Source organism: Tetrao urogallus (genome assembly GCF_951394365.1).
Source record: "Tetrao urogallus genome assembly, chromosome: 4".
NCBI lineage: Eukaryota > Metazoa > Chordata > Aves > Galliformes > Phasianidae > Tetrao > Tetrao urogallus.
In genome coordinates, this window is record NC_136817.1 from 35,086,378 (window position 1) to 35,113,151 (window position 26,774).

Below are 26,774 nucleotides of genomic sequence, written 5' to 3' on the forward strand. Positions count from 1 at the left end.
CTTTTGAACCTAAAAGTGAAATGTATCGAAGTTTCAGAAATTCCATACTTTAATCAAGCAAACACGGAAAGGATCACATAACTTTCTGCTGTCCTTTCTCAGACCGTCAGCAGTGGCTTAATGTTTATTCACTGTGCTTTATATATCATACATTATTCATCAGGTTATAATGAGAAGTTCTCACCTGTGTTTTTATGTTACAGCTTGTTATGTAGCAGTTACAGCAGGATAATCAAGTCTTGTGTTCTTTTCCTTAAGAACTAGCAATCCAGTCTTCCACTCTCATGCATCTTAGACAGTACTAAACTAATTGGAAATAATAATTGAAATTCTCCAACTGAAACATCACAGCAGTTTTCTCAGAACACTGAATCTATCTCCTGTAAATGTTCCAGATCAAGTTGCAAGAATGTTGATTTCATTAGAAAACCAAAATAGCAACAGCCACTGAGAGTAAGCAGATGAGCCTTGCAGTTTGCAGACACTGAAAAATCCAGAGGCTTAAACTAGCCAGAAAATCTTTCCTAGAAATGCAGCCACAGTGAGTTTTCAAAAGCACATTTGCTGTTATAATATTTGACTTGGATAGATCTTGTGGTCCTTAGAACATTTATAATCATTTCTGCTTTGCCAAGTTTCAGGGAAAGAGTGGTTTTACCTAAGAGGCCAAGTTAACAAGAAATCAGAAACTTAGCTTTAAAGCAGGTGCCCTATTCACAAGACCCAAAGAGAGTCTCTTAGGCAAATAATGGCATTAAACACCATTTCACTTACATATCATGCTTTATCTATAAACATAATTTTATGTTTGCAAATGTGCCAGTAAACTTTACAGATGTTTTTTGATGTAGGCAAGGATTGGACTGTCCTCTGCGGAGGTTGATTTTTGTCCTATGCTGGGGACTGTAAAGGCAAAAGGGTTTATCACTGGGGATTTACCATTTGCCACCGTTGTTTAAAGATGATTGAGACTGAGAGAGAATGACACATTCCCAGCCCTTCCTCTCCTCTGCCAATACAGATTGTAACAAAATGCAGCCATTTCTAGGGTGGAACAATGCAGCTGTTCAAAGGCCACCAGCAACTGTACAAGTGCAGCCAGTCTTCAGTTCACAACAGGGAACAGAATTAATATTCAGTTAAATGAATTTGCAGAGGAATTCAGACAGACAGGCTATAATTTTGTGAACTGGAATTTCAGCAGGGTGCTCGGATTTACAGCTTTACATCTTTAAAATATTTGGGAAACTTTAATGAGTGTGAGGGGTCAGGACCTCTTTGCATATGGTATGCTGCGAGCAGCCTGAGGTAGAACTGTGTTTTCCATCACTATGGAGCGAGATGTCCTCAGTCAGATAGGGAGTAAAGGAGGATCTCTTTTGTGATCTGTGTGCTCAGCAACTCTTGTGTCCCTGTGTCCCCTCTGTTTGGCCAGGCTTGATTTTGGGTCCAGGTACTCTGACTAATCAACTGCTTCATTAGTGTCTGATCATGGGGGGGGGGGGGGGGGGGGGGAAGAAAAAAAAAGTTAGTTTGTCCTTTAATGTGAAATAGGACTAATGTGGATAGTCACTATCACAGGAAGTATCTAATTAAGGCCAATTATTTAAGAGAAAATTATGTACCAATAACTGTATGCCCAAGATTTTAACATCACCTGTGTTATTTCCCCCAAATAACAGCAGCTACATCAGCCTCGTATTCTAAAATCCCTTTTCTGCCCCTGCTTTTGTTTTATATAGGACAGTCATTAAAGGGTGTACTTTCAGTAATATTTTCTAAATGCTACTGAAGTTGTTTAACTGAGAGATCAGTATTCACTTCTATTGTGACCCTATTTGTGATTATAAGGTGCCTAGTTTATTATATGAGAAATGCTACAAGTCAAAGTACTGATGTGTTTCTTCTTTCAGTAGGGAGCTGTTTCCTGAAATACTAATCTTTCCTCTTTTTCACATTTTTTGGTCTGACCTCAGTCATGCTTTTTTTTTTTTAAAAAAAACAAAACAAAACATGATCCCTTCAATATTTCATTGCTTTAAAAAAAAAAAAAAAAAAAAAAAAAGTTGCCTTTTCTTTTGTTTTAACAAAATTGTAAATTTTCATTTCCATTTTACTTCTAAAGTAAAACACTTCACAGTAAACTGCTGTCCATAACTATACAGAAAACAAAACATTAAAGACTTTTGTGATTTATTGTAAGCAACATAGGAAAAGAACATGTAAGCACCTTACCTACATGTAAGTAGAGCATGTAACACCTTTTAGGAGTTTTAGATGCTATGCAAAAATAAACCTGTCGTTATGTCTGCAGAACACACACACGAAATTAAGAGAAAGCCAGTACCATCACCACCAAAAAAAAAAGCCTTTGGATATGTACAACTTTGGGAGTTTTATGAGCCATTCCTTGTGATAAAACACTTTTCTTAAAGAACATACTTGAGATTGTCTTCATCCTGCCTTAAGGAAAGGGTTTAGAATATATTTTGATAGAAAAGAAATGATATAACACTAAACTGCAGATGTTAACTGAACAGCTGTATATTAACACAATAAATGTTAACTGTCTTACTGTAGCTATCACCCGGAGAGATACATGTCTGTATCTCCAATGCATCATATAGTTCTCATTCTTCTTGGCAGCTTCAGCTAAGGACATTTTTTAAAGACATCCTCTAAATGGGAAGATTAGGTTAGGATTTAGGTTTCGCTGAATCATACATTGTCTTAATGCAGTGTGTTATAACATAGAGACATGGAGTCTGTTTGCCCATGAGGGGCTTTTCTTGGCTGCTGGTAATAATTTCAGGGAACAGATCAGTCTCAAATGATTAAAGTCGTCGGGGGGGTGGGGGGGAGGGGGAAGTAAAAAAAGAAAAAAAAATATTGCTCTCTGAAGGATCAGAGTTAGTCTTTTAGAGTACTCTTGTTGATTCTGTAACCAATATCTCCTATAGTGATGGAAGACTGTTTTCTTTATTTCAGATCTGTTAGAAAAAAATATAATGAGAACTTTAAATTCAAGGTTTTGGAAGCAGAGGATTTGCTATTTTTTATCAGAATGAAAAAGAAAAGCATCTAGATTTAGAAAAATTATTCTATTTACTTTAATTGTGATAACTCTAAATTAGATCTCAAGTATCTGAAATCATATTCTTTTTCAATAGCATTGGTTACGTATGTACAACTTGAGGATGAACTGATTTTAAAGAAACCTACAAAAACCTTCAACACCTTTGTAGGTTAAAAACCTATGAAACCTTCAACACCTATAGAGAAGAAAAATCTGACTCAGATTTTATGGTAGAGTTTAATTAAAATGATTTAACTAAAATGAAGTGACACCAGTTTAGCAATCCTGCAGTGTCATTTTTTTTATGAAATTACTTTCCGGATCAGTAATGCACTTAAATCTTTAATGATGTTTCCACATTTCTGAAATAGAAGACCTTAAATTACTTTTAATATTTACAAGTGGAAACTGTAGATGAGTATTATTTGTAGCTTCAGAATGTCAAGATGATGGCAAACTGGATGCCTTTTGTCTCAGCATTCCATGCAGATGGAAGGAAAGCTGTGTTCTCCAGAAAAGAGACATCCTGAGCCATCCTGAAGCAGGGGAAGAACTGACCATGGCATTGCTTCTCCTTGCTATCTCTTGCTGATCAACTTCACTAAAGCTGATTTCACAGAGGAGAAATCTGATAGTAAGTATTCAGTGGCAAAGTAAGTGCAATGCTCTTCTGTGCTGAATTATCCACAGCTGCTTACTGTTAATAGCTGCAGGCTAGACACAACAGGGCTGGTAGAACAAGAGAGCCTGTCTCCATGGCAAAATAGGGGACATCCAAACTTAACATCATTATTTTCCTCTCAGTAGCTTGAGATTTCAAAAGAATTTTGCATAAGGTAATTATATGTGTCCATATTACCAGCAAAAGAGGGAGGGACAACTGGTGAAATGGCAGCATAGCGGTGCTGAAAGGCACTGTTTTGCATCCTGCTTGTGAAATAGTCACCGATACTCTGGAGCCAAAACCATATGCAGATGATGCTTGCCACCTCCTGGTCTACATTTCCATTCTGGTTAGACAGATTGAGAGATCTGAAAAGTTTCAGCAGATTTTTATTGATATGTCCAATAGTCTTGGTTCCAGTAATGGCTAGAGAATTGCTTCTGTCATTCAGTAGTGTATGAAGACAGGTCAAGACTTATTCTTGTCACTTTGTGTTGCCTCTTGAGGCTTCAGTCAACTCATTCATGGCAACGATACTCCTGTAGACTTCTTTTGACATCTATTTCAAAGGCACTGGATGTTTTTTCATAATTCTTTTGTATAGTAATAAATGTTTTTGACAGTCTTGTCCTGATATATGTTACTGAGATTTAGCTGCATGTAAAACTGTTCAGCCCCAAAATCTGCCTTTCAAAAGCTTTACTGGGGCTGTAGAACAAGCATTCAAAGGATGAGAAAGCCAGTAGACCCTGAATTCCAGGTGCACCTGAATTGTGAAGCTACCTTTAGCAGAATGAGGTGTTGGGTTTGTTGGTCTTCCCCTCCCTTTCCTCTCCTCTCACCTCTTCCCCTCCCTTTCCTTTTTTCTTTTTGTCTGTCTGCCTTTTGTTACTCTTAACCCCACAAAAAATATTTTTTAACTTGGACCAACACATCTCTCTCATTTACTCTCATGTTTCTAATTTGTTAATTAGAAAAACATTTCTTTTATCCTGCAACCAAGGCAGGAACTGAAACTGGGGTAGGCAAAGACGTGATGTTCCTATATTGCATTTTACTCTAGATATCCAGATGGCATAATTTCTTGTATATGCGTGTAATGTCAGAGATATATGTTTTAAAAGCATCTGAGAACAATTATGAGGTTCACTCCAAAAGTAATGCCTCCTGTTTTATGTTGCTGGCCCACAGCATCAGAGGCAGATGGTGGTGGTGTGGCAGTAGAGGCTGACCCTTCCCAACAATACTCCATTACATCTTGTTGCCGTGTGACAGATGGCAGCAGAGGGGCAGTCTGACAAAATGGTGTCTGACATGGAAGTGCGTATGAAGCCAAGGCGTGTCACTGGATTTCTCCATAAGGAAACAGTGGCACTCAGTGATACTTAGTGACCCTTGCTGAATGTTTGTGGAGACCAAACAGTGGATGTGACCCGGTGTGGGGCTGGGTGGTGCGTTTCAGCTCAGAAGTGGCAACAAAAGCAGTGTAGCTGAAAATTTGCTCTATCAAATAGTGTTACTGCGGTCTTTGTGTCTGCTGTAGTTTCAATGGAAATAAGCAGGAGGCATTACTTTCGGAACGACCTCCCTATCACACTTCTAGGACTTCACTTCGGGTCGGAAGGGCCCCTACCCGATGTTCCTCAAAGCCGGCAGCTCGCGGCCAGGCCCCGCCTCAGGCCGGCAGACGCGACAAAAAAAAAGTCATGAAACGTGAGGCGGGCGCCCTTTCCCGGCGTTTCCCTCCCAGTCGCTAAGGGCACGGCGTCGTTGCGGGCACTGCGCAGGCGCTGCCGGGCGCGCTCTCGAGCGGGGGGGGGGGGGGCCGCGTGGCGGTGGCGCGCGGCGGGCTCAGACGTGGCACTCTGGTGAGCTGGTGGCGCGCGCTCTATCGGGTGAGGGCTGCGCACCGCGCCCAGGTAACGGCTGTCCCGGCTCGCGGCCGTTGCTTTTTGCTGGGGGCAAGGGAGGGAAGATCGTGGCTGCGCCCCGTGTGGGGAGCAACGGATGCTTCGTAGCGGTGCCGGGGTGCTTAGGGGTCGCCCTGCGAGCTGGCCCGAGGGCGGGAGGTCGGGGGAGCTGGTGGCAGACCGTGTGTGGGGGCATGGCGGGCGGGCGTGTCTCACTCTGGGCTCGGAGCAGCACCTGGTACAGCGCTGACTGACGTGCGGCCTCAGGTAATTGGGAGACAGGTGCTAACCGAGTGCCGTTTGGGCACGGAGCTGGGGTCAGTGATGCCTTCTGCTTTCTCTTTCCAGAATGTATGTTATAAAAAGTAAGCGCGGTGCATGTAGCTGTCCTCCTTTTATATGTCTGTATGTGTACAGGTATGCGTGCCAAAAGTTATTTGCAAAAATGATGTTGTAGAGTGCTCTGGGGAGGAGCAGTACCTCTTTCCAGATGTTACATTGCCAAGCACAGCGTCTCGAAAATAATATGAAGTTAACAGTTCCCCTGCAGGTAGCTGAGATCATGATGCTACGTGTACTTAATGTAGTGTTACATCTTCATAGTGGTATTGGTGCAGCAGAGCATTGCGTAAATAGAGCAATCCTCTGGATAAAAAGATGACAACCAGTCTTCTAGTAGCAGTTTGCTGTGAGAAGTGTTTGTTTTAGTGGTGTATAGGCCTTGGGGAACAAATTAAACTGGGGCTAAGAGAGACAAGAACTTTTGTCCTGTGCACTGATACTTGTAGTGGATAAACCCAGTGAGAGCTTTCAGTTTAGCAGATTCTCTGATCTTTCTTGTTTGATTTCCAGACAGAATCTGTATGTCTCTTGTTAGAACTTGATAAAACTTAGGCAGTCAATTCCTATTGATATCATAGGTGTTGCTGAAGCTAGTTACATCTTGAATTTCTCTATGTCCGTATCTTTGGAAGCGATTAAATGTGCTTGCTTGTAAGTAGAATCTGGAACTGTGCTCTATAAGCTTTTTTTATGTTTGGTTGCTGCCTCTCGTCAGCACAGCCTGCATGTGTTTATGCTGTCTGTGGGAAGTTCGACGTGGCAAGATTTTGTGTGAGTAAGCAGTGGAGGAAGTCGTTTCCCCTGGATGTTGTCATAGCTGAAGGTGTTGGCTGTTGCTCAGTGTGAAAATCTCTTTATAGGTTTAAAATATGTATATGTTTGTACCACTGTGTAGGTAATTTAGTACTGATTTATTGTCTTTTGGAGTAACTAAAACACACTTCTTCTCAGATGGGGGTGGGGAAAGGAAAAAAAGTATGGCTGACAGCAAGAAGCCTCTCTGTATAAACATATTCATTTTTTTTCTTCTTCCTATTCTTATCTTACCTTCTTAACTAAGAAATAGGAGGCAGTCCCCCAGGCTTACCCATCCAAAGCAACTTAGTGCCATGCTGACAAGTGAGACTTAGTACTATGGCCAGGTTGTGAGGAGGGTACCCAGCTCAAAGTGATTTCTTGTCTGATGGGTAAGGTTAGTAGAACTTTTTTTTTTTTTTTTGTCTTTTTTTTTTTCTCCAGTATGGTTAATCAGAGATTCCAAGAGATGGGTTTTCTGATGGGTATAACTTCTGTCTACTGCCATGTGATAGCACAGCTTGAATATGTTGTGATCTTGGAGGTGTATCTAATTCTGAAGTGCGTTCATACATGCTTCTGAAACACAACTCCTTAAGGTGTTTGCGTGCTCTGAGACCACCCCATTCTGCAACTCAGAAAACATGAAATACAGATGGTTGGGAAAGCTATTTGAAAAGAATGTTTAACATCTGAAATACTAGTTTATTTAATTGATCTCTAGTTCTCCTGTGTACTTGGGTTTTTACGGAAGTACTTCACTGGGTCAGATCCTAATCATTTGTCAAAACAGTTTTAAATTGGGCATAAATAAAATCAGTGGAATTCTGTTGCTTTTGTGGTTTGGTTGGTTTTTGTTTGTTTGTTTTTTAATTCAACATGAAATCAAAGTAAATTTTTTTATCTGGTAAAGTGGAAGTTAGCAGTCAAGGCTTCATTGTATATTACCTCAGTAATTTTTTAAAACCTTTGATGGAAAATGCTCTGTATTTGAAAACTGATCACGTGAAATAGAATCATCTGGTTTAGCATTCATCAGCTTTCCCTGTTTTTGAAAGCTTTCTGAAAGTATCTTTTAGAACAAATCTCATGGTGGGAAAATATGTTATTCAATTGTTTGTTCTCCCTTTTTCTGAAAACAACAAAATCAAGATATGAAAGCTTAGGAAAACGGTGCATGGAAGCAGCAAGGACAACATATGATACTGTTGAGGCCATAACACTTTCACTGTGGAATACTTTGTCATCTAAAACAGGTCTGCTAGGATAGGAGGCAGATTGACTAGAGGAATTTGGTAGTCCAGTCACTCTGCTTTTTTTGATGTTCCAATCTGTTCTTTGGAATAATTAGTATTTAGAGTATTAGACTTACTGTCTTTTTTTTTTTTTTTAGTTGTATTAGAAGTTTAGATTTTCCTGTTAAAGGGAACAGTTTTAGACTTTTCTTTTTCTTTTTACTTTTCTTCCACATACACGTCCTTAGAGTTTTTGTCTCCATGGGCTAGGGAGAGGTTAATCTTGTTCAGATAATTTCAGTGATTTGTTTAAATTCACATTGTTGAGGAAACTAAGCAACCTGACAAACGAGAGGATTGTTTATCTTGCTAGGTCAATTTTTACCTTCTAATGTGTCTTCTGTCTTTTTGGGAATGTAATTCTCAGTCTTCTAAAATATTCCAAAGAATGAAGAGTAATAGCAGGTGTCACTTTCTTTTTTGCAGATTCCTGAAGAGTACTCCAAACTTGGAATGAGAATATTGCCGTCATGAGTCAACAGGGTTATGTTACAGCTCCTCCATATTCCCAATCCCAGCCAAGAATGGGAGGCTTTTCTGCAGGTTTTGGACCACCTAATTCTTCACTTCATTATGGGCATTATGGAGACCCGAACTCCACACATGCAGCAGCACCTCAACCAGGTACGTAACTGTCTTAGAATGTCTCTTCAGACTGTACGTTTCTGTGGTGTTTTGTGTCTCTTCATCTTACTTAGGTCAGCACACTGCTCAGTTTTACACTGCTAGTGTAACAGGCTCTTGTGCTACATTTGCCTGCGTTGTTGTTGTTCAGATGCTAATATAAGGTGCCTGGTAGTGGAACTCTGACCCTTGTGTGTGAACTCTTGTCCAAGAAGCAGTATGTAGCAGTGCTGTGGTTAACTCCTAGTACAGAAAAGTAGAAAGAAGTGATTTCTGGGAATAGAGCAGCAGTTCTGAACTGATACATGTTAATGGCAAGCAGGCTCTCAGAAATATGTTGTATTTTTCGCAGTAGGACCTGTGCCCAACCAAGTTCTTGAGCACAAACTTGCCTATGAATACAAGTTGATATTTTCCTACTTAGTCTTGCATGCTTGGTGATGTGCTTGGATAATGTATGGTAAGTGGAGCCCATCTGCTTTCTAATCACTTAGGGGACAATTACTTTCTACTGGGAGGGGAATTGGGTAGCTTTTACAAGTAAATGGGTTCTTTTTATCTCTACCGATGTAATTGTGCTGCAGATGATGTAGTTGATGGCCAGAAGGTAAACCTATTATCATCTGTCCTTCACGCAGCATTAATTTTCTCTTGTTTTAATTGTAATTTTCTTCCGCGATACCATATCGAAAACAATGAAAAAGACGGAATAATTTTTTAATACCAGACATATGGTGATACTTACATTAAACTCAACATAAGTTGGGTACTGTTTGAATACAGTAATAACAGAACTAAAGATCCACTATATTAAATAGTGTGGTCTGCTTGATTTTTGTGGTATCATTAAATTACAGAAAAAGCTTTATCTGGTTTCTCTAAAAATTCTTATTAAAACCAGCAGGAGTTGTGACTCTAGCCCAATGCTGCATACAGTCAGAATTACTTCTGACGATAACATAAATTATAATAAGTTGATGTTCAAGTTCTGAATTATGAAAGAGGGTTATAGCACCTTTTTAGCATAGTTTTACTGGATCTGCATATGGAGGCATTTTTTAAAGGCTGTTCCAAGTAGTCTTATTGGCAAAAGTCTCTTAAAGCAAAGGGGCCTCTTGCTTTCTCTGCAAAGGTAACAGGGTAATAGGGAATTTCCAGTAACCCAAAGTGAATCAAAGGGTCTGTTCCTCCATCTTTACTTCTTTCTTACTGTCCCCCTTGTGTTCTTTTTTTGAAAAGTTAGCAACTGCTATATAGTTGCTTTTTACTGTCCCTTTTCATGTCTGCTTCTGTAGCTGATAAAAAATCTGCCTATTCTTACAGAATTAGAAGATGGCTGAGTTTGGAAAGAGCCTCTTGAGGTTATCTTGTCTGATCACACTTGCACATGCAGGGCCACTATAGCTGATATTCTCATTGCCAGATCAGGGCTGTACACTTGTATTTCTTGATGATCTTGTGCATTTTTTACAGGATTCTTCCATAAAAGTACTTCTTGTTTGGCAGGTATGTCGAAATCAACTGTGCCTCTTGGATCTTCGGCTCCTCTTGGGCCTCTACCACCTGGTACACGTCAAGTCAGCCAGAACAACTTCCAAAGTGGGCCCAGTGCAGCAGGACAACAGCCACATAGGTGACTTTCAAGAATTAGTACATGAGATTTGTTTGACCTCTGTTTCCTCTCTTTGGCTGCTTCACTGCCATTTAGGTATGGCACCTCTTTTATATTTGGCAGTTCTTACTCATTCTGCTTCTGAACTGGATCTCGTAGTTTAGTTCCTGTGATGTTAAGATGCCTGATCATAGATTATAACCCATAATTCCATTAACTCAGTTGTTAGAGCAAGTCATGTCTTTATCATGAGTTGCTTTTTATTTTCAATTATTTTTCCTCCTTCAACTTTCGATTTATTGTCGATAAGCAGCAGTAAGATGTTATGATTATTATTATTTTTTTTAATATGTAGAAGCTGCTTTTTTGGTCATTTTTTGGTGTCTTAATTCTCCTTTGTTGTGAGGCACCAGAAAGTTTGTAAAAAATTAATAGTTGTCAGTGAGTTTGGATCAGAGTCTGGTACATAGGATCATAGAATTGCTCAGATTGGAAAAGCCACTCAAAATCATCAAGTCCAACTGCAACCTGACCATACTACCTAACTCTAACAACCCTCCACTACATCATGTCCCTGAGCACTACATCCAAACGATTTTAAACACATCCAGGGATGGTGCCTCAACCACCTCCCTGAGAGCCTATTTCAGTGCTTAACAACTCTTTCTGTAAAGATTTTCCTGATATCCAACCTAAACTTACCGTGGTGCAACTTGAGGCCATTTCCCCTCGTCCTGTCACCTGTCACCAGTGAGAAGAGACCAACCCCGCTCTCGCTGTAATCATGTCTGTATAGCTGTAGGTTTTTCCCCCCTTTTTAGGGTATCTTTGCTTCATTGTTGTGGGAGCTCCGCTGAAGTTCTGCAGGTTACTTTAAAGACATTTTATAATACAGGTTTGCCTTTCAAGTTAATGACTGTTGCTTTTTTGCTCAGGCCTGAGATTAACAATGACAATGCTTCAAGTGTTGTTTTCCTATCTCCAGAGCTTACAGAAAGAAATGTAGAAGACAGGAGTGGGTAAAGGGAGAATGCTAGGGACAGTGGGGGCTATAAAAATCTTGGAAAAATTGTGGTATGAGGAGTTGAAGAGATTGGGTGGATAAGCTTGATTACAAAATGTATGTCTTTCAGAGGGTTCTAAGTGGGTGAGCTAATTGTTTGAACTCCTGCTCTACTTCTGTATTTTTTTAGCTGTGACATAGTTACTTGTGTTTAAGTAAAGGCACGTGTGTTTCATGAGGCGTATAAATGTGAAAGCTTGTTTGTGCGTTATCACTGTGTGAAAAGGACCTGCAGAGACTGGTGATCCATTGTAAAAGACAATGTACTAATGAACAGGGAGAAGTGTCTGTTGTTCTGAAGACCTGAAAACAAGGAAGAGAGAATCAAGTTGACATGACCAGCCCCGAAAAATGCTGATTCTTTCCTATTTTCCTTCCAGTCATTGTCCTGACGCTTTTAATTTTTCTTCTTTTACCCAGATCTTGTTTAATTCACAGATTGCTGAGTGATGTTCTTCTGGCAAAGGGAATATCCACATCGAAGTTTTCTTTTGATATACCTAGGACACACCTCAGTTTTAGAAATGGTTATAGGTAAAACAGCGTAGATCCTTGAGAGAGAGCCTGAAATCTCATTTGTCCAGAATAAAACAGCATCACATGTATTGCCTCCTCCTTTTCTTCAGTACCTCATTTTTTCCCATGTCTGATAACCGTGCAGCAGGTTTTCCCACCTGCACCTTCCTTTTCTCTCTACAGCAGGGAACTCCTTAATGGTTTCTCTGTTAATTGCTCTCTCTTTGCAGAGATACTGAATATGTGTTTTCTGAGTAGACTTCATTCGTCCCCAGGAAGGAAGTTTCCTTTCTATGAAGGGGTGAAGAGAGAGTGTTCAGAAACTTAAGTTCCTTACTTTTCAAGTTTTCGTACAGTTATTCTTTCCTCCATTGAATACATTCTTCTTTGCTTCTAGTAACTAAACAAACACACATATTCTTGTGTGTGTTTGTTGCTTTAAAAAAAAAGAGGGGGGGCATTCTCTCTTTGTGCTTTTAACAACAATATACTTTTTCTGAGCAGAAGATGAGAAAACTCTGGCGAGTTTGATCATTCCAATTAACTGTTTCAGCATGACACTTGAGAAGGTATCAGACTTTCTGGAATTATGATTGGTTGGTGTAATTTCTTGCTTATCTGCACTCATTTTTCCATATAGGTTTCCAAGCCCTCTACCTCCGAACAATACAGGACCTTCCTGTCCTCCTGGCAGTCATCAGTCCCAGCCAGCCTCCCCAAATACTGTATCCACTTCGTGTACAACACAACTTGCCAACCAGCTGAACAGCATGCAGATAAATAGCTATGGTAATCAATTTTATCTGTTTGACTCTTTTCTCATTTAAAGCTTGTAAGACTGTGATAATTAGAAATATCTACTGAACTTCTGTATAAGCAGATAATAAAATCTTTCCCTCTTTCATTTACTCAAGTAGTTGTTTTTAATCTTATCCTATTTCTTACATCAGTGTTGTTGGGTTAGTTTTGAATTAAAGCATGTTAAGCCTTCCGTACATATTGGCTACCTTATCAGTCATTTCTCATTATTTGTTTATGCTGTCAATAACAGCCAAGACGTGACTAAAAATTTACAGTTTCATTTTTCTGATCTTTTTATAGTTTCCATTTCAAAACAATCTAATTCTTTTTTTTTTTTTTTGGTCCGAAGCTTGTAAATTTTCTATCTAAACTTGTTTGTATTTAATCCAGGGTTAGAAGTAAACTGAGGTAAGATGTGATTCTTCCATGTAAATCACTTCCATTTGTAATTTTCTGTCTGTCTAGACCCGCTTTTTCTGAATATTTCCTGGCCAATTTTACTATGGTATTGAAAAGCAGTGGAATGTAGCCAGCATCATGTTTTGCTGTGGCTGGTATGGTTGTGAGGATGAGACTGTTAAACTGAGATAACTTTGTTCATCAGTATCTCATTGAGATATGAGTAAAAATGAACTTTTCAGTTTAGACTGTGTGGGTGTTCCTTCTCTGACTTTACAAGGTACTGATTTGAGTTAAATAAAAACTTGTGTAATTGCCAAGGATCTGACCTCTATTGTACAATTACATGTGAAAACTTCCTTCTTTGCTGTAATAAAAATAATTTAGACTTCAGCCTTTCTGTACTGAACTGCAAGTTCACAACTAAGTCAGACTGTTCTATGCAGGATGGAGTTTGACCCAGCACTCTACAGCAGCACTTCATATACAGCAACTGAAATTATTTAGAGAAGAAAGAATTGCTTTTCTTTCCTGCCTTCATTATATTGCCTCCAGCAATGATTATATAAAATGTAATGTTCTTGCTTATCTTAGATGGAGCAGGGTTGAGATACCCTTCAGACCACTGAAGGCATTGCTTCTTTACAACTATGCCCCCATGTTCGGTTTTATTGTCATGGTTTTTGCTTAGCTGTAAGCCTAAGTTCTGTAACTTGGAAGAGCACTGAAGTGGATAGCTGTTAAGACTTGTGGTGCAATGTTTATTTCTACCAGCTGAGAATCAGAACTTGTTTTCTGTGAAATCTATTTTCAGTAAACAAGTCTGATAGAAGATTCCAGTACATGAAGGGGGCCTACAGGACAGCTAGAGAGGAACTTTTTATAAGGTCGTGTAGCAACAGAACAGGGGGAAATGATTTTAAACTGGAAGAGAGTAGATTTAGACTAGATATCAGGAAGAAATTATTTACTGTGAGGGAAGTGAGATTCTGGAACAGGTTGCCCAGTGAGACTGGGGTTTCCCCCTCCGTGGAAGCACTCAAGGCCAGGCTGGATGGGGCTTTGAGCAACCTGGTCTAGAGATGTCCCAGCCTGTAGCAGGAGGGTTGGAACTAGCTCTTAATGGTCCCTTCCAACCCAAACAATTTTATGATTCTAAGGTGCATTTCAGTATTTGTTTATTAACATCAGTCATTTTGCTGTTTTGTCTTCTTCAGGAGATGTTTGACTAAAAATGTAGGCTTCATAAAATAACATCTACAGATTTTAAGTCTTAGAAAGAAACCACTTGCAGGATCTCTTAATTTTAATTGCAATCTGGATCTTATTAACAGCATTCCTCACCAGTGTGTGCCAAGTAATTTCCACGTTTCATTTTTTAGCATCAATTCTAGAGAATGGTTGTAAACCAGATTAAATGTGTCGGTTGAACTTCCACCGAGTTTGTCGTGGTGAAATGGGAGCAACGTACTAACAAAAAAAGTAATATAAGAAGAACTGATTATTAAGCAGAAAAGGAATGTTTCCTATTAATTATAATATCAAAAGCAAATAGCGATTTACATGTATTCTAATCAAGAATTGTTGAATTGGCCTCCCTATCCTTTTCCCCATCCACCCCAGCTGCAGGGTTTTATTGATAATAGAGTCAAAGGAAATGAAGTTGAACATCAGAATGAGTTCAGACTTGAGCTGTTGAAATCTGATTTGTTTTGTAAACAGGCATTCAGAATCTACCTGATAAAGCACTATCGGTATGAGATACAGTATTTGCTATGTGTATATGTTGCAGATGTGTTTTTTACTCAGTACATCTTCCACACCAAGCTAGTAGCCTATAATTTTTGAACTCATTTGACACATATATATAATTTCTTGCTCAGGTCCTGGTGCTATCCAAAGCTCTCACACATCTTCTGGACATCCAGCATCTTTTCAGGGTCCACAGCAACTGCCACTGACGCAGCACCAAATGACTTTACAACCTGGACCACAGATTCCTCCACCAGCAAATAATTTCAGTGGCCTTTGTGCTCAGCCATCGTTGCCTAGTATGGCCAGACAGGATGGGATCCCTGGATCTGGACTTCCAAATCCTAACTTGCAGCAACTTCCAGGACAGATTCCAGGGCCTGGATATCATCCTCAGCAAGGTAAAGAAGGATGTTAGGTATCTAATTGAAAACAAAAAATGCTCTGAGAATCACTGTTGACCTCTCAAGTTTGATGTTCTGCTGGCTTAAAGAAATGAAAATTTAATCTCTGTTTTGTAGAATAAAAGGTTGTTACTGACAATCAGATCAGTCCATTCCATCAGAATGGAATCCATTCCATCAAAATTTCACCAGTTCCATCAGAAGAGGGGTGGCCAGCAGGGACAGGGAGGTGATTGCCCCTCTCTACTCTGCTCTTGTGAGGACCCATCTGAAGAATTATTGTGTCCAGGTCTGGGCCCCCCAGTACAAGAAAGACAGAGAGCTGTTGGAGAAGGTCCAGAGAAGAGTCACAAAGATGACTAGAGGGCTGGAGCACCTTTCCTACAAAGACAGGCTGAGGGAGCTGGGCTTATCCAGCCTGGAAAAAAGAAGGCTGCAGGGTGACCTCATTGCAGCCTTTCAGTACCTAAAGGGAGCCTACAAACAGGAGGGGAGTTAACTCTTTGAAAGGGTAGATAACTGCAGGACAAGGGGAAATGGTTTTAAGTTGAGGGAAGGAAGATTTAGGTTGGATGTCAGGGGGAAGTTCTTTACAGAGAGAGTGGTGAGGTGCTGGAACAGGCTGCCTGGAGAGGTTGTGGATGCCCCGTCCCTGCAGGTGTTCAAGGTCAGATTGGATGGGGCCCTGGGCGACCTGATCTAGTAATAAATGTGGAGGTTGGTGGCCCTGCCTGTGGCAAGGGGGTTGGAGATTCTTGATCCTCGAGGTCCCTTCCAACCCAAACCGTTCTGTGATTCAGTGATTGGAGCATTCAAGGCAGGCTGTACTTTTGCTCAACAATTCAACACTGTTAAGAACAAGAAAAAGGAGCAAAATGATTTAGTTAGTAGTGGGTAAAGGCACAATGTACAGCAGGAAGGAGTCATAATACTCCTTTTTATATACTCCTCTTTACTATAGGGGTAAAGAGTTCAAATTGAATATGCTGAATTTGTAAAAGAGCATGCTTTATTTTACCTGACACCTGTGAGTAAAACAGCTGTTTTTTTTTAATCGTGAAACTTCCTGGACTAGTTTTCTTTGACTGACAGTAACAGAGAAATTCTCACTAATGCAATAGCCTGCTCTCTAGGTGTAGTAGCTGTAATAACCCGTTCTAGCTAGTCCTGTGTGAAATGTACTAGAAAATGTCTGAAGCTAGAGTTGTCAATCTAAGCTAGTTTTATGCTTACTTTCAAAACAGATGCTGTGAGCCAGAGCCTATTCTGATACTTGCTGAAAACAGAAAGTAAAGAGGAGCTGCATTTAGCTGAAATAAAAATGATTTGTATGACAAAAGTTGATGTTAAAGATGGATAACAGAAATTAAATACTTGAAATCAATGGTCATTTCTAACTCTGCAGCAAACTATGGCCCTCAGATGGCAGGATCTCAACTGTCTTATCCCAGTGCTTTTCCTGGAGGTCCAGCACAGCTCTCTGGTCCACCACAGAAGAAGCTTGATCCTGACTCGATTCCAAGCCCAGTGAGTAACAGGCCACTAATTTTTTATGAACTACTTCTGCATTGAAGACAAAGTAAAGTCAGTGCTGATATTCTAACTAGAACAGCTTGCCTAAATGTCCTTCTAGTTGTTACAGCCTTGTAAGGATTTCAGTAGCTTAGAATATAATTAATGCTTCAGCTTCACGCAATTCAAAAAGGCTCAGTTGTTGAAACATGCCTGAATATGCTCTGATGGGACTTTGCCTCTTCTTTTTAGAGTAATGATAGAGGAAAAATAAAACAAGGTATAGTTTGTCCATCTACTGCTAAGAAAGTAGTCTAAGTATTACCCAAAGGAGTATCTTGTTAGATTCAGGATGTAATTAAATTGTTTTTTATTGGTGACAGTTGATCAGAGTTGGGGGGAGGGGAGGAGGAAGTGTACTGAACTCCTGGGGAGAGCACACACTGATGCACACAGTTCTACAGGTTCTGGTGATCACTTGGACACTTTGAAAGGTCTTTGGAGAGTTAGGGCTCTTGAAGCAGATTGTCTTGCAACTACAGACCAGAACCTTCTACTAAGCTCTTCTAAGTGAAGGAATCTTCCACTCCTTTGCTGAAGCGGTACAGCTGTACAGGAAAGGATTTGTATTTTACTGTGATGAGGGGAAGCCCTGTCTAGCAGAGTGCAGCCATGCTTCCTTCTATTGGGATATTCCTTTGTTTTATCCAATGATGTTTTTACTGGAAAACTGAAAATATCTTAAGAGTAACGTTAACAACTGCATTGCCTCCATTAAATGCAATTTTCAAGTTAGATGCAATTGAAGATCACTGTGTGTTTTAATACAAACAGACAGAAAAACAACACACGCGCACACCAAAAAAACCGAAGTGTCATAATTAGCAAATGTAGGCAATGGCCTTAATGGTGCTTCTGTATGGTGTTTCAGTATGGTAATTTTACATAAGAAGGATAAAATCGTCTTGTCTAATATATTTAAAAAAAAAAAAAAAAGCTGTTTGAAGAGAGGGAGGTCTGGCATGAGAGCATGGACTGATGTCTTGTTTCAATTATGCACATAGAATAAACTTTACTATGACAGTGATGCTAAAATAGGTTAAAAGGTTTGTTTTAGCAGCACAGAGAGGATCAAAATGACATGTTTAAAAGCAACACCATCTGGGTCAATGTCTGAAGAGGGAAAAAACCTGATTAAGTATGACTGATAATGTCATTGTGATAATGTCACTGTGTAATTCTCTTGTTATATTTACATTATACAATTACAATAGTGTTGTCAGATAAATTTACTTCTTATCTGTAACCAATTGTTGATGTATGTTGTTTTATGTATGTTGGAGGCTGATATGTGCTCTGACAGCATCTGTGAAAATCAGCATGTGGTTTCCAAGAACATGGTATTATTTCCAAGAATGATGATATGTTTAGGTCAGTGAACTGCAGAATAACACGGTGCTATGATCCTTTGCAGAGCTGAGTCTTGAAAATAGTTTGCTTCCTTCAGCCAATGGGTGTTTGAACAAAGCCTCTTTCCCTATTCATGCAAGAGTTAGCGAAAGTAGACCAGCCAAGCAGGCAGGGAAAAGTAATCAAGCAGAAGATAGAACAAGCTCTGAGGAATGTATTGTATGTTTAAATAGCTATACAAAAACTTAATAGAGAGAAAATTTTACAGGCCCCAGATTATTTCCAGTGTGTTAGGAAATACCTCTTAAACAATGATCAATAGACTCTGCACTGACCAGTTTTGTTTTTCTTCTCTGTTTGCTTTCCAACTGAGGCTTCTGAAATATCCCAGCTATTATTAGAAAATGATGTGCAGTGTAAAGATACAATTGCATGGGATACTGGCAGCAGTAGCAAAGGCAGTTTCAGAAATTCCCAGTTTCCTTTTTTTTTTTTTTTAAATTTTTTTCTCATAGCTGTTAGGCTACACTCTAAAATGTGTTGCTGAACAGAGATCTCCTTTGAGCAAAAAGAGTAATAATGGTATCTCAGTGATCCAGTTTATGGTGTGGACCAGTGTACAGCTTTATATATTTTATTCTGATAAGTATTAAACAGCATGAAGGACTGTGCAGAAGTGACAGTATTAGAAAGTATATATAAAGGGAATTTGTTCAGTACTAAAGCCAGCTTCGTGAGTATGTAATGAAAATACACCAAAGCTTGCTGTAAACTAGGCATCAACCAGAATAAATCTGTACATGATCAGAGCTGCCTCTCAAGAAGTTTTCTATGATTGCTGTTGTTTATTTTATCCTGGGAGGAAGCTCACAATATGGGGCTGGCTCAGGGACTGAGAACACTGAGCTCCAGTGCTGAAATACTACTTAGTGGCCAGCAAGAATTTCTCGGGGATTGAAATTACTGCTTTCTAAATGACAGTGCTGAAAATAGCTCAGCAAGGAAGGTGATGTACTACATAGGTTATCATTCAAGTCTTAACCGTCCTGTGGATGGAGTCTAGCAGAGGAGCTAAGGGCCAACTCTTCTCACTGTTGCAGTCTAATAAATCACCTGCACGCTGATTTATCAAGAGCAGCTGCTGGCAAAGTTGTGGTAATAGAAAATACAACCTGGAATGTGTGGCATATGAGTCAGGTGATGCAACCTGACACTTTGGCACTTTAGTTTGATTTCAGAGTATGGAAGACCTGATGCAGTAGCAAGGATGTATTTTTACATAATCACTTTTCTTGATTTGCTGGCTAGACTTTCTTGAAAATGTCTGTCCTCCTTGCAGTCAACATACTCTGAACAATTCACTTGCTCACTACACAGTGGTCTGGTCAACCCCTATGTGTAACATTTCCTCTGCAGAGTTCCAACAGGCAACTTTCTCTTTGACTTATACTGTCTAGTTCTTGACTGTACTAGAAGTTTGTATGTGAGAAGTTAATGGGACATCTGTATAAGAAAATGTCAATAGATTTACTTGGCGTAGATGTTAATGGTTTATGAATGTATCTGAATGCGTGGCTAACCTTTCTCATACTGTTCTCACTTCTTATTCATCAGATTCAAGTAATTGAAAGTGATAAAGCTTCTAGGGGAGGGCAGATGTATGCTACAAACACAAGAGGACAGGTTCCTCCTCTTGTCACCACTGACTGCTTAATCCAAGATCAAGGTAACTGTCTTTGTTACTGCTTTGGGAATCTTCTTAGGTAAAAGCAAATGAATGTATGTATACATATGAGTAAATTCTCACGTAATCTAGAAATGGTGCTCCTTAGTCTTGAATTGAACATGGAATGGGAAGGTCATTCCCTTTGGAGGGGTGGAAAAAAGGAGAAGTGGGACAAATGGGAATTGAATTCTCACGCCTTTGGTTAACTCTAGTGAAATCCCTGAGATTGCCTTACCCCCATCTCTGTGCTTGCTGATATTTAAAATAATAAGAATAATTGACAGAACATTTCTTTTCAGTTTGAACATTTTCAAGGTTTTCAAGTTGAAAAGCATCGTCAAATTGTTCTGAAACTTTAAGATATAGATATTAACAAGAAGCAATGAGCCTGGCACTGTTGTACATTAAGATATAAATTTTGGAATGTTTTGTTAAGGTTATAGGGACAGAGCATGAGCTGCCTAGTTGGCTTAATGTTTTCATTTGGTTAGTGTATCTAGTTTGCTTCTGCCTAGAGCCTGTAAATACCATATTGCACGTGTTGCTCGTGGCAGCAGACTTGATACTTTAATACAAACTAAACTGATAGTATAATTTAGACCAGCATCTATATCTCAGCCAGAAAAAATTTGCCTACAGGAGGAGGCAATAGGCTGACATAAAGAGATGATAAGGGCAGAAGCTTGCACAGAAGGAAAGAAAGCATACATTTAATTTAGGAATCTGCACTTGTTGCTTTGTTTTTAATCTTGGTATGTTTTTGGAACAGACAGACTCCTTTTCTCTCTCATTGTGCCTGCTTTGTTGGGCGTTCTAGGTCATGCCAGCCCTCGTTATATCCGATGTACTACCTACTGCTTCCCGTCATCTTCAGATATGGCCAAACAGGCTCGCATTCCACTGGCAGCTGTCATCCAGCCTTTTGCTATTGTCCCACAAAATGAGGTAAAGTCTAATGAAGTATCAGTCCCATGTGATTTTGTCTCCTAAATGCTACTGACTTCTTTGAATGGGATGGAGGGTGCCTTATCTCTGACTGAAGGAATTAGAGACGTGAGAAAGAGCCACAGGAAGGCTATGAGTTGCACTTAAGTCAGGATGCAACTTTAAGGGGTAAAAGTCTTTGGAAAGATACAAGAGAGATACTTATGTAATGTAAACTACTAGTTTTTGGTGTTGCCCCATCAGTCCCTAATTTACTGTCAGTTTCTGGAATTATATAGGTATAGACAGAGATGTTATGAGTATAGTCACGAGCTGTATCAAGATATTCTAGGGTTCATATTATTACAAGGACAGTTACTTTCAAACTATCATTTTTCCATTTTGTTCTTGACAATTTGTAATGCTATAACACAATGCAAAGCATAGCAATGACAGCATATTAGCAAAGTCCTGGGCTGCAGCAGGTGAGGATATGTCCAAATGCAACAGCTGTAGATACAGAAAAAAAGGAAAGAATCTGCTTACCTTTGGAAGGCCTCAGGTAGGCAGGGATCTCTAGCAAGATACCCTTGCCTTCACTGATGACCCTTAAATGAGGTCTGGGAAGGGGTAGATCCTGGTTCCACCCCTTCCTGTTACTCAGATGTATTACATGCACCTGAGCTCCCCTGGGCTGGCCTTGCCCTCCCACCAGGAGCTCAGTATCTGGTTCAGCCCATGACTAAGCATTTCCACTACACAATTTAATTTATTTTCAAAATAGCCTAAGATAAGAGGGACATTTTCTACTTGGTTGAACTGAGCCATAGGAAGAAGACAAATGTAACCACACTTCTTGGTACTCATTTGGAAACATTAACCTAGTCAATTTATTTTCTTGCATTACCATCTTTAATAGTCCTTCATATTCCAAACACAGCCCTAGTTCATTTGCAGAATACTCCACAGATTGATAATGTCCTGTGGTCTCAGGACAGTTGCACAGATTTTCTGGCATTCCCAGTGGACTGCGTCAGTAGCAGGGATACAGTCAGTTCTTAAATGCAGCACTTAATTGCATCATCCGTAGGACTGTCCTTTCTTACCTTCAACTGGCTGCCTCCTTCATTGCAGAACTTCTAAGTTCTGCAGCTGATGTTCTGCAGACAGCATTTCCTTTTTCTATGCAACTCTTACTAGCTTTCAGAGCATTGCTTGCTAGAAAAAAAAAAAAAAAAAGCAAACAAGAATGTCATATATGTTACTGTATTTGATTGTGTCTCCACAAATTCTTTCATAAAACACAGACACAGAAAAGCCTAATTAAAATTACATAGACTTTCAGTTTTTGCAGTTGTTGATTTTCTTGAATTTTGTTTTATTGCTTGTAAATTCTTTGTTTTGTTTTTAAATAAGTTAGAAAGAAAACAGATGCTGTTCTTTATCAGGATGGATAATTTCCAATCCAACAGATCTCTGTAATTTGAATTAGAAGTTTGATTTTAGCAGAGCAGTATGTAGTTATCTTCTCTGGGGTCCACAGGGAAATAGCATATATTACTTGCAGTTCTGCAGATTGTACGTGTCACCATTTGTCTACTAGATAGCAATTTTGATTTTTGTTCTAGTTCTTGAAGGGAATGTGTGAACCTGGCTTCTTGCCCGCTGCATTTTCTCCTAGATGATACTCCTGCTGTTGCTTTTTCCACATCTTCACCTTACTAGCCAACCTTCCTTCTTTAGTACTCTCTACAGTTTCTGTACCCACACAGCATTTATCAACTCTGCTGTCGTGTTGACGCCTGTTTCCATCTTTCACTTTGTCTGCTTCTAGTCATTTATGCTTACCACGTGTGGCTTCCCTGTCTCCTGTGGAGTGTTTGGATAGGGTGATCAGTGAGTTGCTAAAATCTAAATCTGCTGCATACGTAAATTAGCAGTATGTGCTAACAGTTACACTTGGCCAAGTTCAGGAAGATTTTCCCAGGGTTGGCAAAAAGTTGTATGTGGTGGCCCATTAACTCTGAATTTAGAATTCACTCTGAATTAACTCTGAAGTTAGTGCAAAGGTCAGCAAGATTCGTTATCTGTAAAGAACAGTGTGGTTTTAACCCTGCTTCTTTGTCAGAAGGGACTAGAAAAATATCTCTCATAAGTGGCAAAAGTCCATTGTGGAAAGTTTCCATGTGAACAGCTGTAGCTTGGTAGAGTTGTAAGAACTGAGGAAATAGTGTTACAATAGGAAGTACTGGAGAGTTTTAGCTGAGACAGTTTTTCCAAGACTTGCCTATGCCCTTTATCTTCACTGCTGCTGCCAGAATAATTTCTTACTCTTAAGATCTCATAATAAAAATGGTCTTCCACGTGGGGTTTATAACCACTTTAATTCTGTAAAGCCAATTAATTTGAAAGAATGGAGCTTTTTATGGAGGTAAAATATATTCAAGGGTTTGCTTGTGTTTCTGAATTTCCTACTATGGTGCTTTCTGCTTGGAACTAATGACTGCAAGGCACAGAGTGTTCTTTCCAAATATCTTGCCTATCTCATGGATGCTTTTTTTAACAGTGCCAGCAGGTGATGTTCAACACATGTTACAGAGCTTTGTTCTGAGTGCAGATCTGTCTATTATCTCAAACTATTGATAAAAAGCATGCCATATAATAGTAACTTAAAAATCATGATCTTTTTTTCCTAACCTTTTGATTAATAGTTCTCATTCCTTCAGTTTTGTTGCAGCCTTAGCTATAGATCTGCCTCCATTTCTAATATGTGCTAGCACACAGAATTTGAACTCTATCTCTTTTCAATTGAAAATGAAGAAAAATAATAGTTAGAAAAGCTTTTCTGGACCAAAAGCTGTGAAATGCCTACAAGTGGTATGTGCAGCTGGTAATGTGATTAGGAAGAGTTGAAAAACTGACCTATCTGGATTTCAGCAAATCCATGTGCTCTGCAGAATCTGTTATGATGCACATTGTGTAGAGCCCATTTTTCTGTGTTGGTAAAAATGTGTTTAAAAAGCTGCGTACTTTTCAAAGTCATTTGAGCAACTAATACACTTGCAAGTATTCAATAAATATAATTCTTAATTATTTTGCTCTTATGGTTGACGAATTTGAAATAGTATATAAAATATGTTTGCATTTTCAGTGGTCTTGTTGTCATAGAATGTATGTAATTCTTCTCTATGCCATTTCCTTATTTGGGCAGTTAGAAATAATGGGAAAAAGCTTACCTTGCTTATAGATAATTAAGCATACAGTATGGTCTTCACATGGCTTGCTCACCCTTTCTGCAGTCTTTAGTGTGGGTTTCAATTTGCTGAGAGGACTGTTGTTTGCATGAGTGAAGCACGATGGTTCTGTTCAAGTGAATGGCATTGAAAAGTATGGGCCATCTTTTCTCCCATCTGTGCTTTATGGATGCAATTCAGATCACACTGTGCTGAAACAACAAACATTCATTTACAAAAAAAAGTTAATGATAATAGGCAAGTCTACTCCCACCAGTAGATATAGATATGTATATGAGAGGAAGAGCACAGTTGTACAAACTTTTTTCCTCTCTTAATTGAACGCAGTCACTGTTTTGGTACATGACTTGTAAGTGGCGTAGTTAATGTTGGTGCAGTTGGAGGGTTATGCACTCTGAGTGTCTCCTGCTGGCTGTAAAGTGTAAACTTAGGACAGCAGAGCACTGTGCTGAATGCTTATTGCCTCTGCAGGCAGGAGGAAGGAGTGCCTGAGGGATTCTTCATTTATAGGAATAGGGAAGCAGAACTGGGCTCTCTGGTGGAGTTATGTGTGTGCTGGAGATGATAGCCATCACTTTGCAGTCAAATCTGTTTTGTTCCTGCTCCTCGTCAGTAAGGAGATCCTCTGAGAAGTTTCACAAACTAGCTCTGTTTGGAATTTACTGGCAAGGAGGCTATGTTAATTTGTATAGCTCTTAAATTAAACTAGCTTCTACAGGTTATGCAGCATTCTATTCTGACAAACAGATTTTTACTTCCCCCCCCCTTTCATATTTTACTCTGAAGGATCAGTAGTGTTCTGTCTGACAGAGCCTGAATGTCCCCAGTAGTTTTTGGAATTTATACCTGTCATGAATTCAAAAAGCCTTTCAATTTTATTTGTGGAAACAGCAATCGACTGGAACTAGAGCTTTACACGTTTGTTTTTGATCCTGTGAGTTTTCAATTATAAGGTTTAAGTCCAGTAGTTTTCTCAGGAATACTTTTTCCAGTCTGAAGGTCCAGTTTGGACAAAGAAAATTTCAGGGCTTCAGTACGTATGAAAAGCAGATTGAAGTTTAGTAGGTCACTGTGGGTTCTTGTGGGGAAGGTGGAGTATCACACGCACAAACACACCTTGGGTTCCATCTCCAAAAGTGAAATTAGAACTGTTGCCTTCTGCAGGGAAAAGATTATTTTGTGAAATGTAGTCTAGGAAAAAAATCCCTTAGGAGCTGAGAAATACAAAAACTTGAGCTGGGGTACTTTTTGAAGATATGTACAACAGATATCTCTGTTCTCATTAAAGAATGGGATACAAGTTATCCCTGTGGGAGTAGATAGGAACACAAAGTGAAACCAACACAGTGCTAGGTAAAGATGTTAAATGTAAATATTTATGCCTTTAAATCAGTACAGCATGTTTCATTAAAGCAAAAAACAAGACAAACCACACCAGGATTTTTCTCTGCAACAAGAAGGGATCTTGAAAAATTAGAGAAATATTGCGTGTAGCGATTGGACAGATCAAAATGATGGGAAAGGCATTACAACAGAGGTGTGATAATGGAAGGACCAGCACGATAGGAAGGTGCTATAAAGGAAGGGAAGAAGGTTACTCACCTGATTCAGAAAATTCTAGGTTCACAGGGGAAAGCTTCACCGAGGAAGGATCTCCAACCAGAGATCCTTCCCCAGTGACAGTCAGCCCTTCAATGAGGTCTAAGAGAGGTGCAGCCAGGCTCCACCCCTTCTGGTCACACAGCTGAATTGCCTTCACCTGTGCTCCCAGGGCTGACCGGGTCCTTTCCTCAGGTGCTCAATCAGTGGTTCAGGCCATGACTCAACAGTTCCCATACATTGTGGAATGAAAAGACAGAGATACTGTGGCTAAATATGCTGCTAAAATTCCCCAGGGAATGGAAACCCTGTAGATTGGTGGTATGTCTGAGAAGTTCTGTAACATCTAGAAATCTGGAAGCCCTGAATGAAGAAGACTTGAGACTGACTTAAGTGAATACAGATAAAGGCATAAATTTTAGGCTGCAAAATATTAGGCTGCAATATTAGTCTTCAGATCAAAAGAGGAAAACTCAAATCCACAACAATTAAAATGAATGAGAAAGATGTAGTACGGCTAAGTCACAGGATTTCAGGTGCTCGCATGTGACTTGGTGCAATTGCAAAATGAGGTTGTTCTAGAGAAGTTGTTTATGGAAAGCTTAAACAAATGCTAGATTGGCCTTGCTGAAGCAAAGCTTGGAGGGTTTATTTCAGTAGTGGTAAATCACAAGTAGGAGCAATTTAAGTTGCAGGCATAGGCCATTCAATAGCAATCACTGTACAGTTGTGTTTGATGTTCTGAGGACAGCCACACTTTGCACACAGACACTGGGCTTCAGAAGAACAGAGAAGTTAAATGAACTTATTCAGAAAAGTCCTCAAATTAAAAGAGAGGCAGAGTCCATCGAAGCTACACAGTCTCTCACATAGATTACTACAAAAGACAAAAAGCCTTCCACAGCCAATCTACAAAACTATGCTGGGGAACTTTACATACATGCAGTGTATCATTAGAAACAAAGGTCATTGGAAAATTTATGCCTCCCCATCCCTGGTCAGTGCCTAAGCATCTCTTGCTGAATCTTATTTACATTTGGAATCTTATTTCTGAATCTTAACTGTACTAGGTCCTTACTTATTATGTCTCAAAAAT

General features: G+C 39.5%; 1 protein-coding gene across 1 annotated transcript in view; it reads left to right on the top strand.

The window, feature by feature from the left end:
• Positions 1–8,552: 8,552 nt before the first annotated feature.
• SEC24D (SEC24 homolog D, COPII coat complex component) overlaps positions 8,553–26,774 on the top strand; it is a gene marked incomplete at both ends in the record, with an annotated part of 46,597 nt that continues 28,375 nt past the window's right edge. Inside the window, 7 exons of the mRNA XM_079534955.1 lie at positions 8,553–8,706; positions 10,213–10,339; positions 12,538–12,686; positions 14,981–15,250; positions 16,659–16,780; positions 19,790–19,901; positions 20,719–20,846. Of these exons, the coding sequence (XP_079391081.1) occupies positions 8,553–8,706; positions 10,213–10,339; positions 12,538–12,686; positions 14,981–15,250; positions 16,659–16,780; positions 19,790–19,901; positions 20,719–20,846 (1,062 nt within the window). The remainder of the gene's footprint in view (positions 8,707–10,212; positions 10,340–12,537; positions 12,687–14,980; positions 15,251–16,658; positions 16,781–19,789; positions 19,902–20,718; positions 20,847–26,774) is intronic.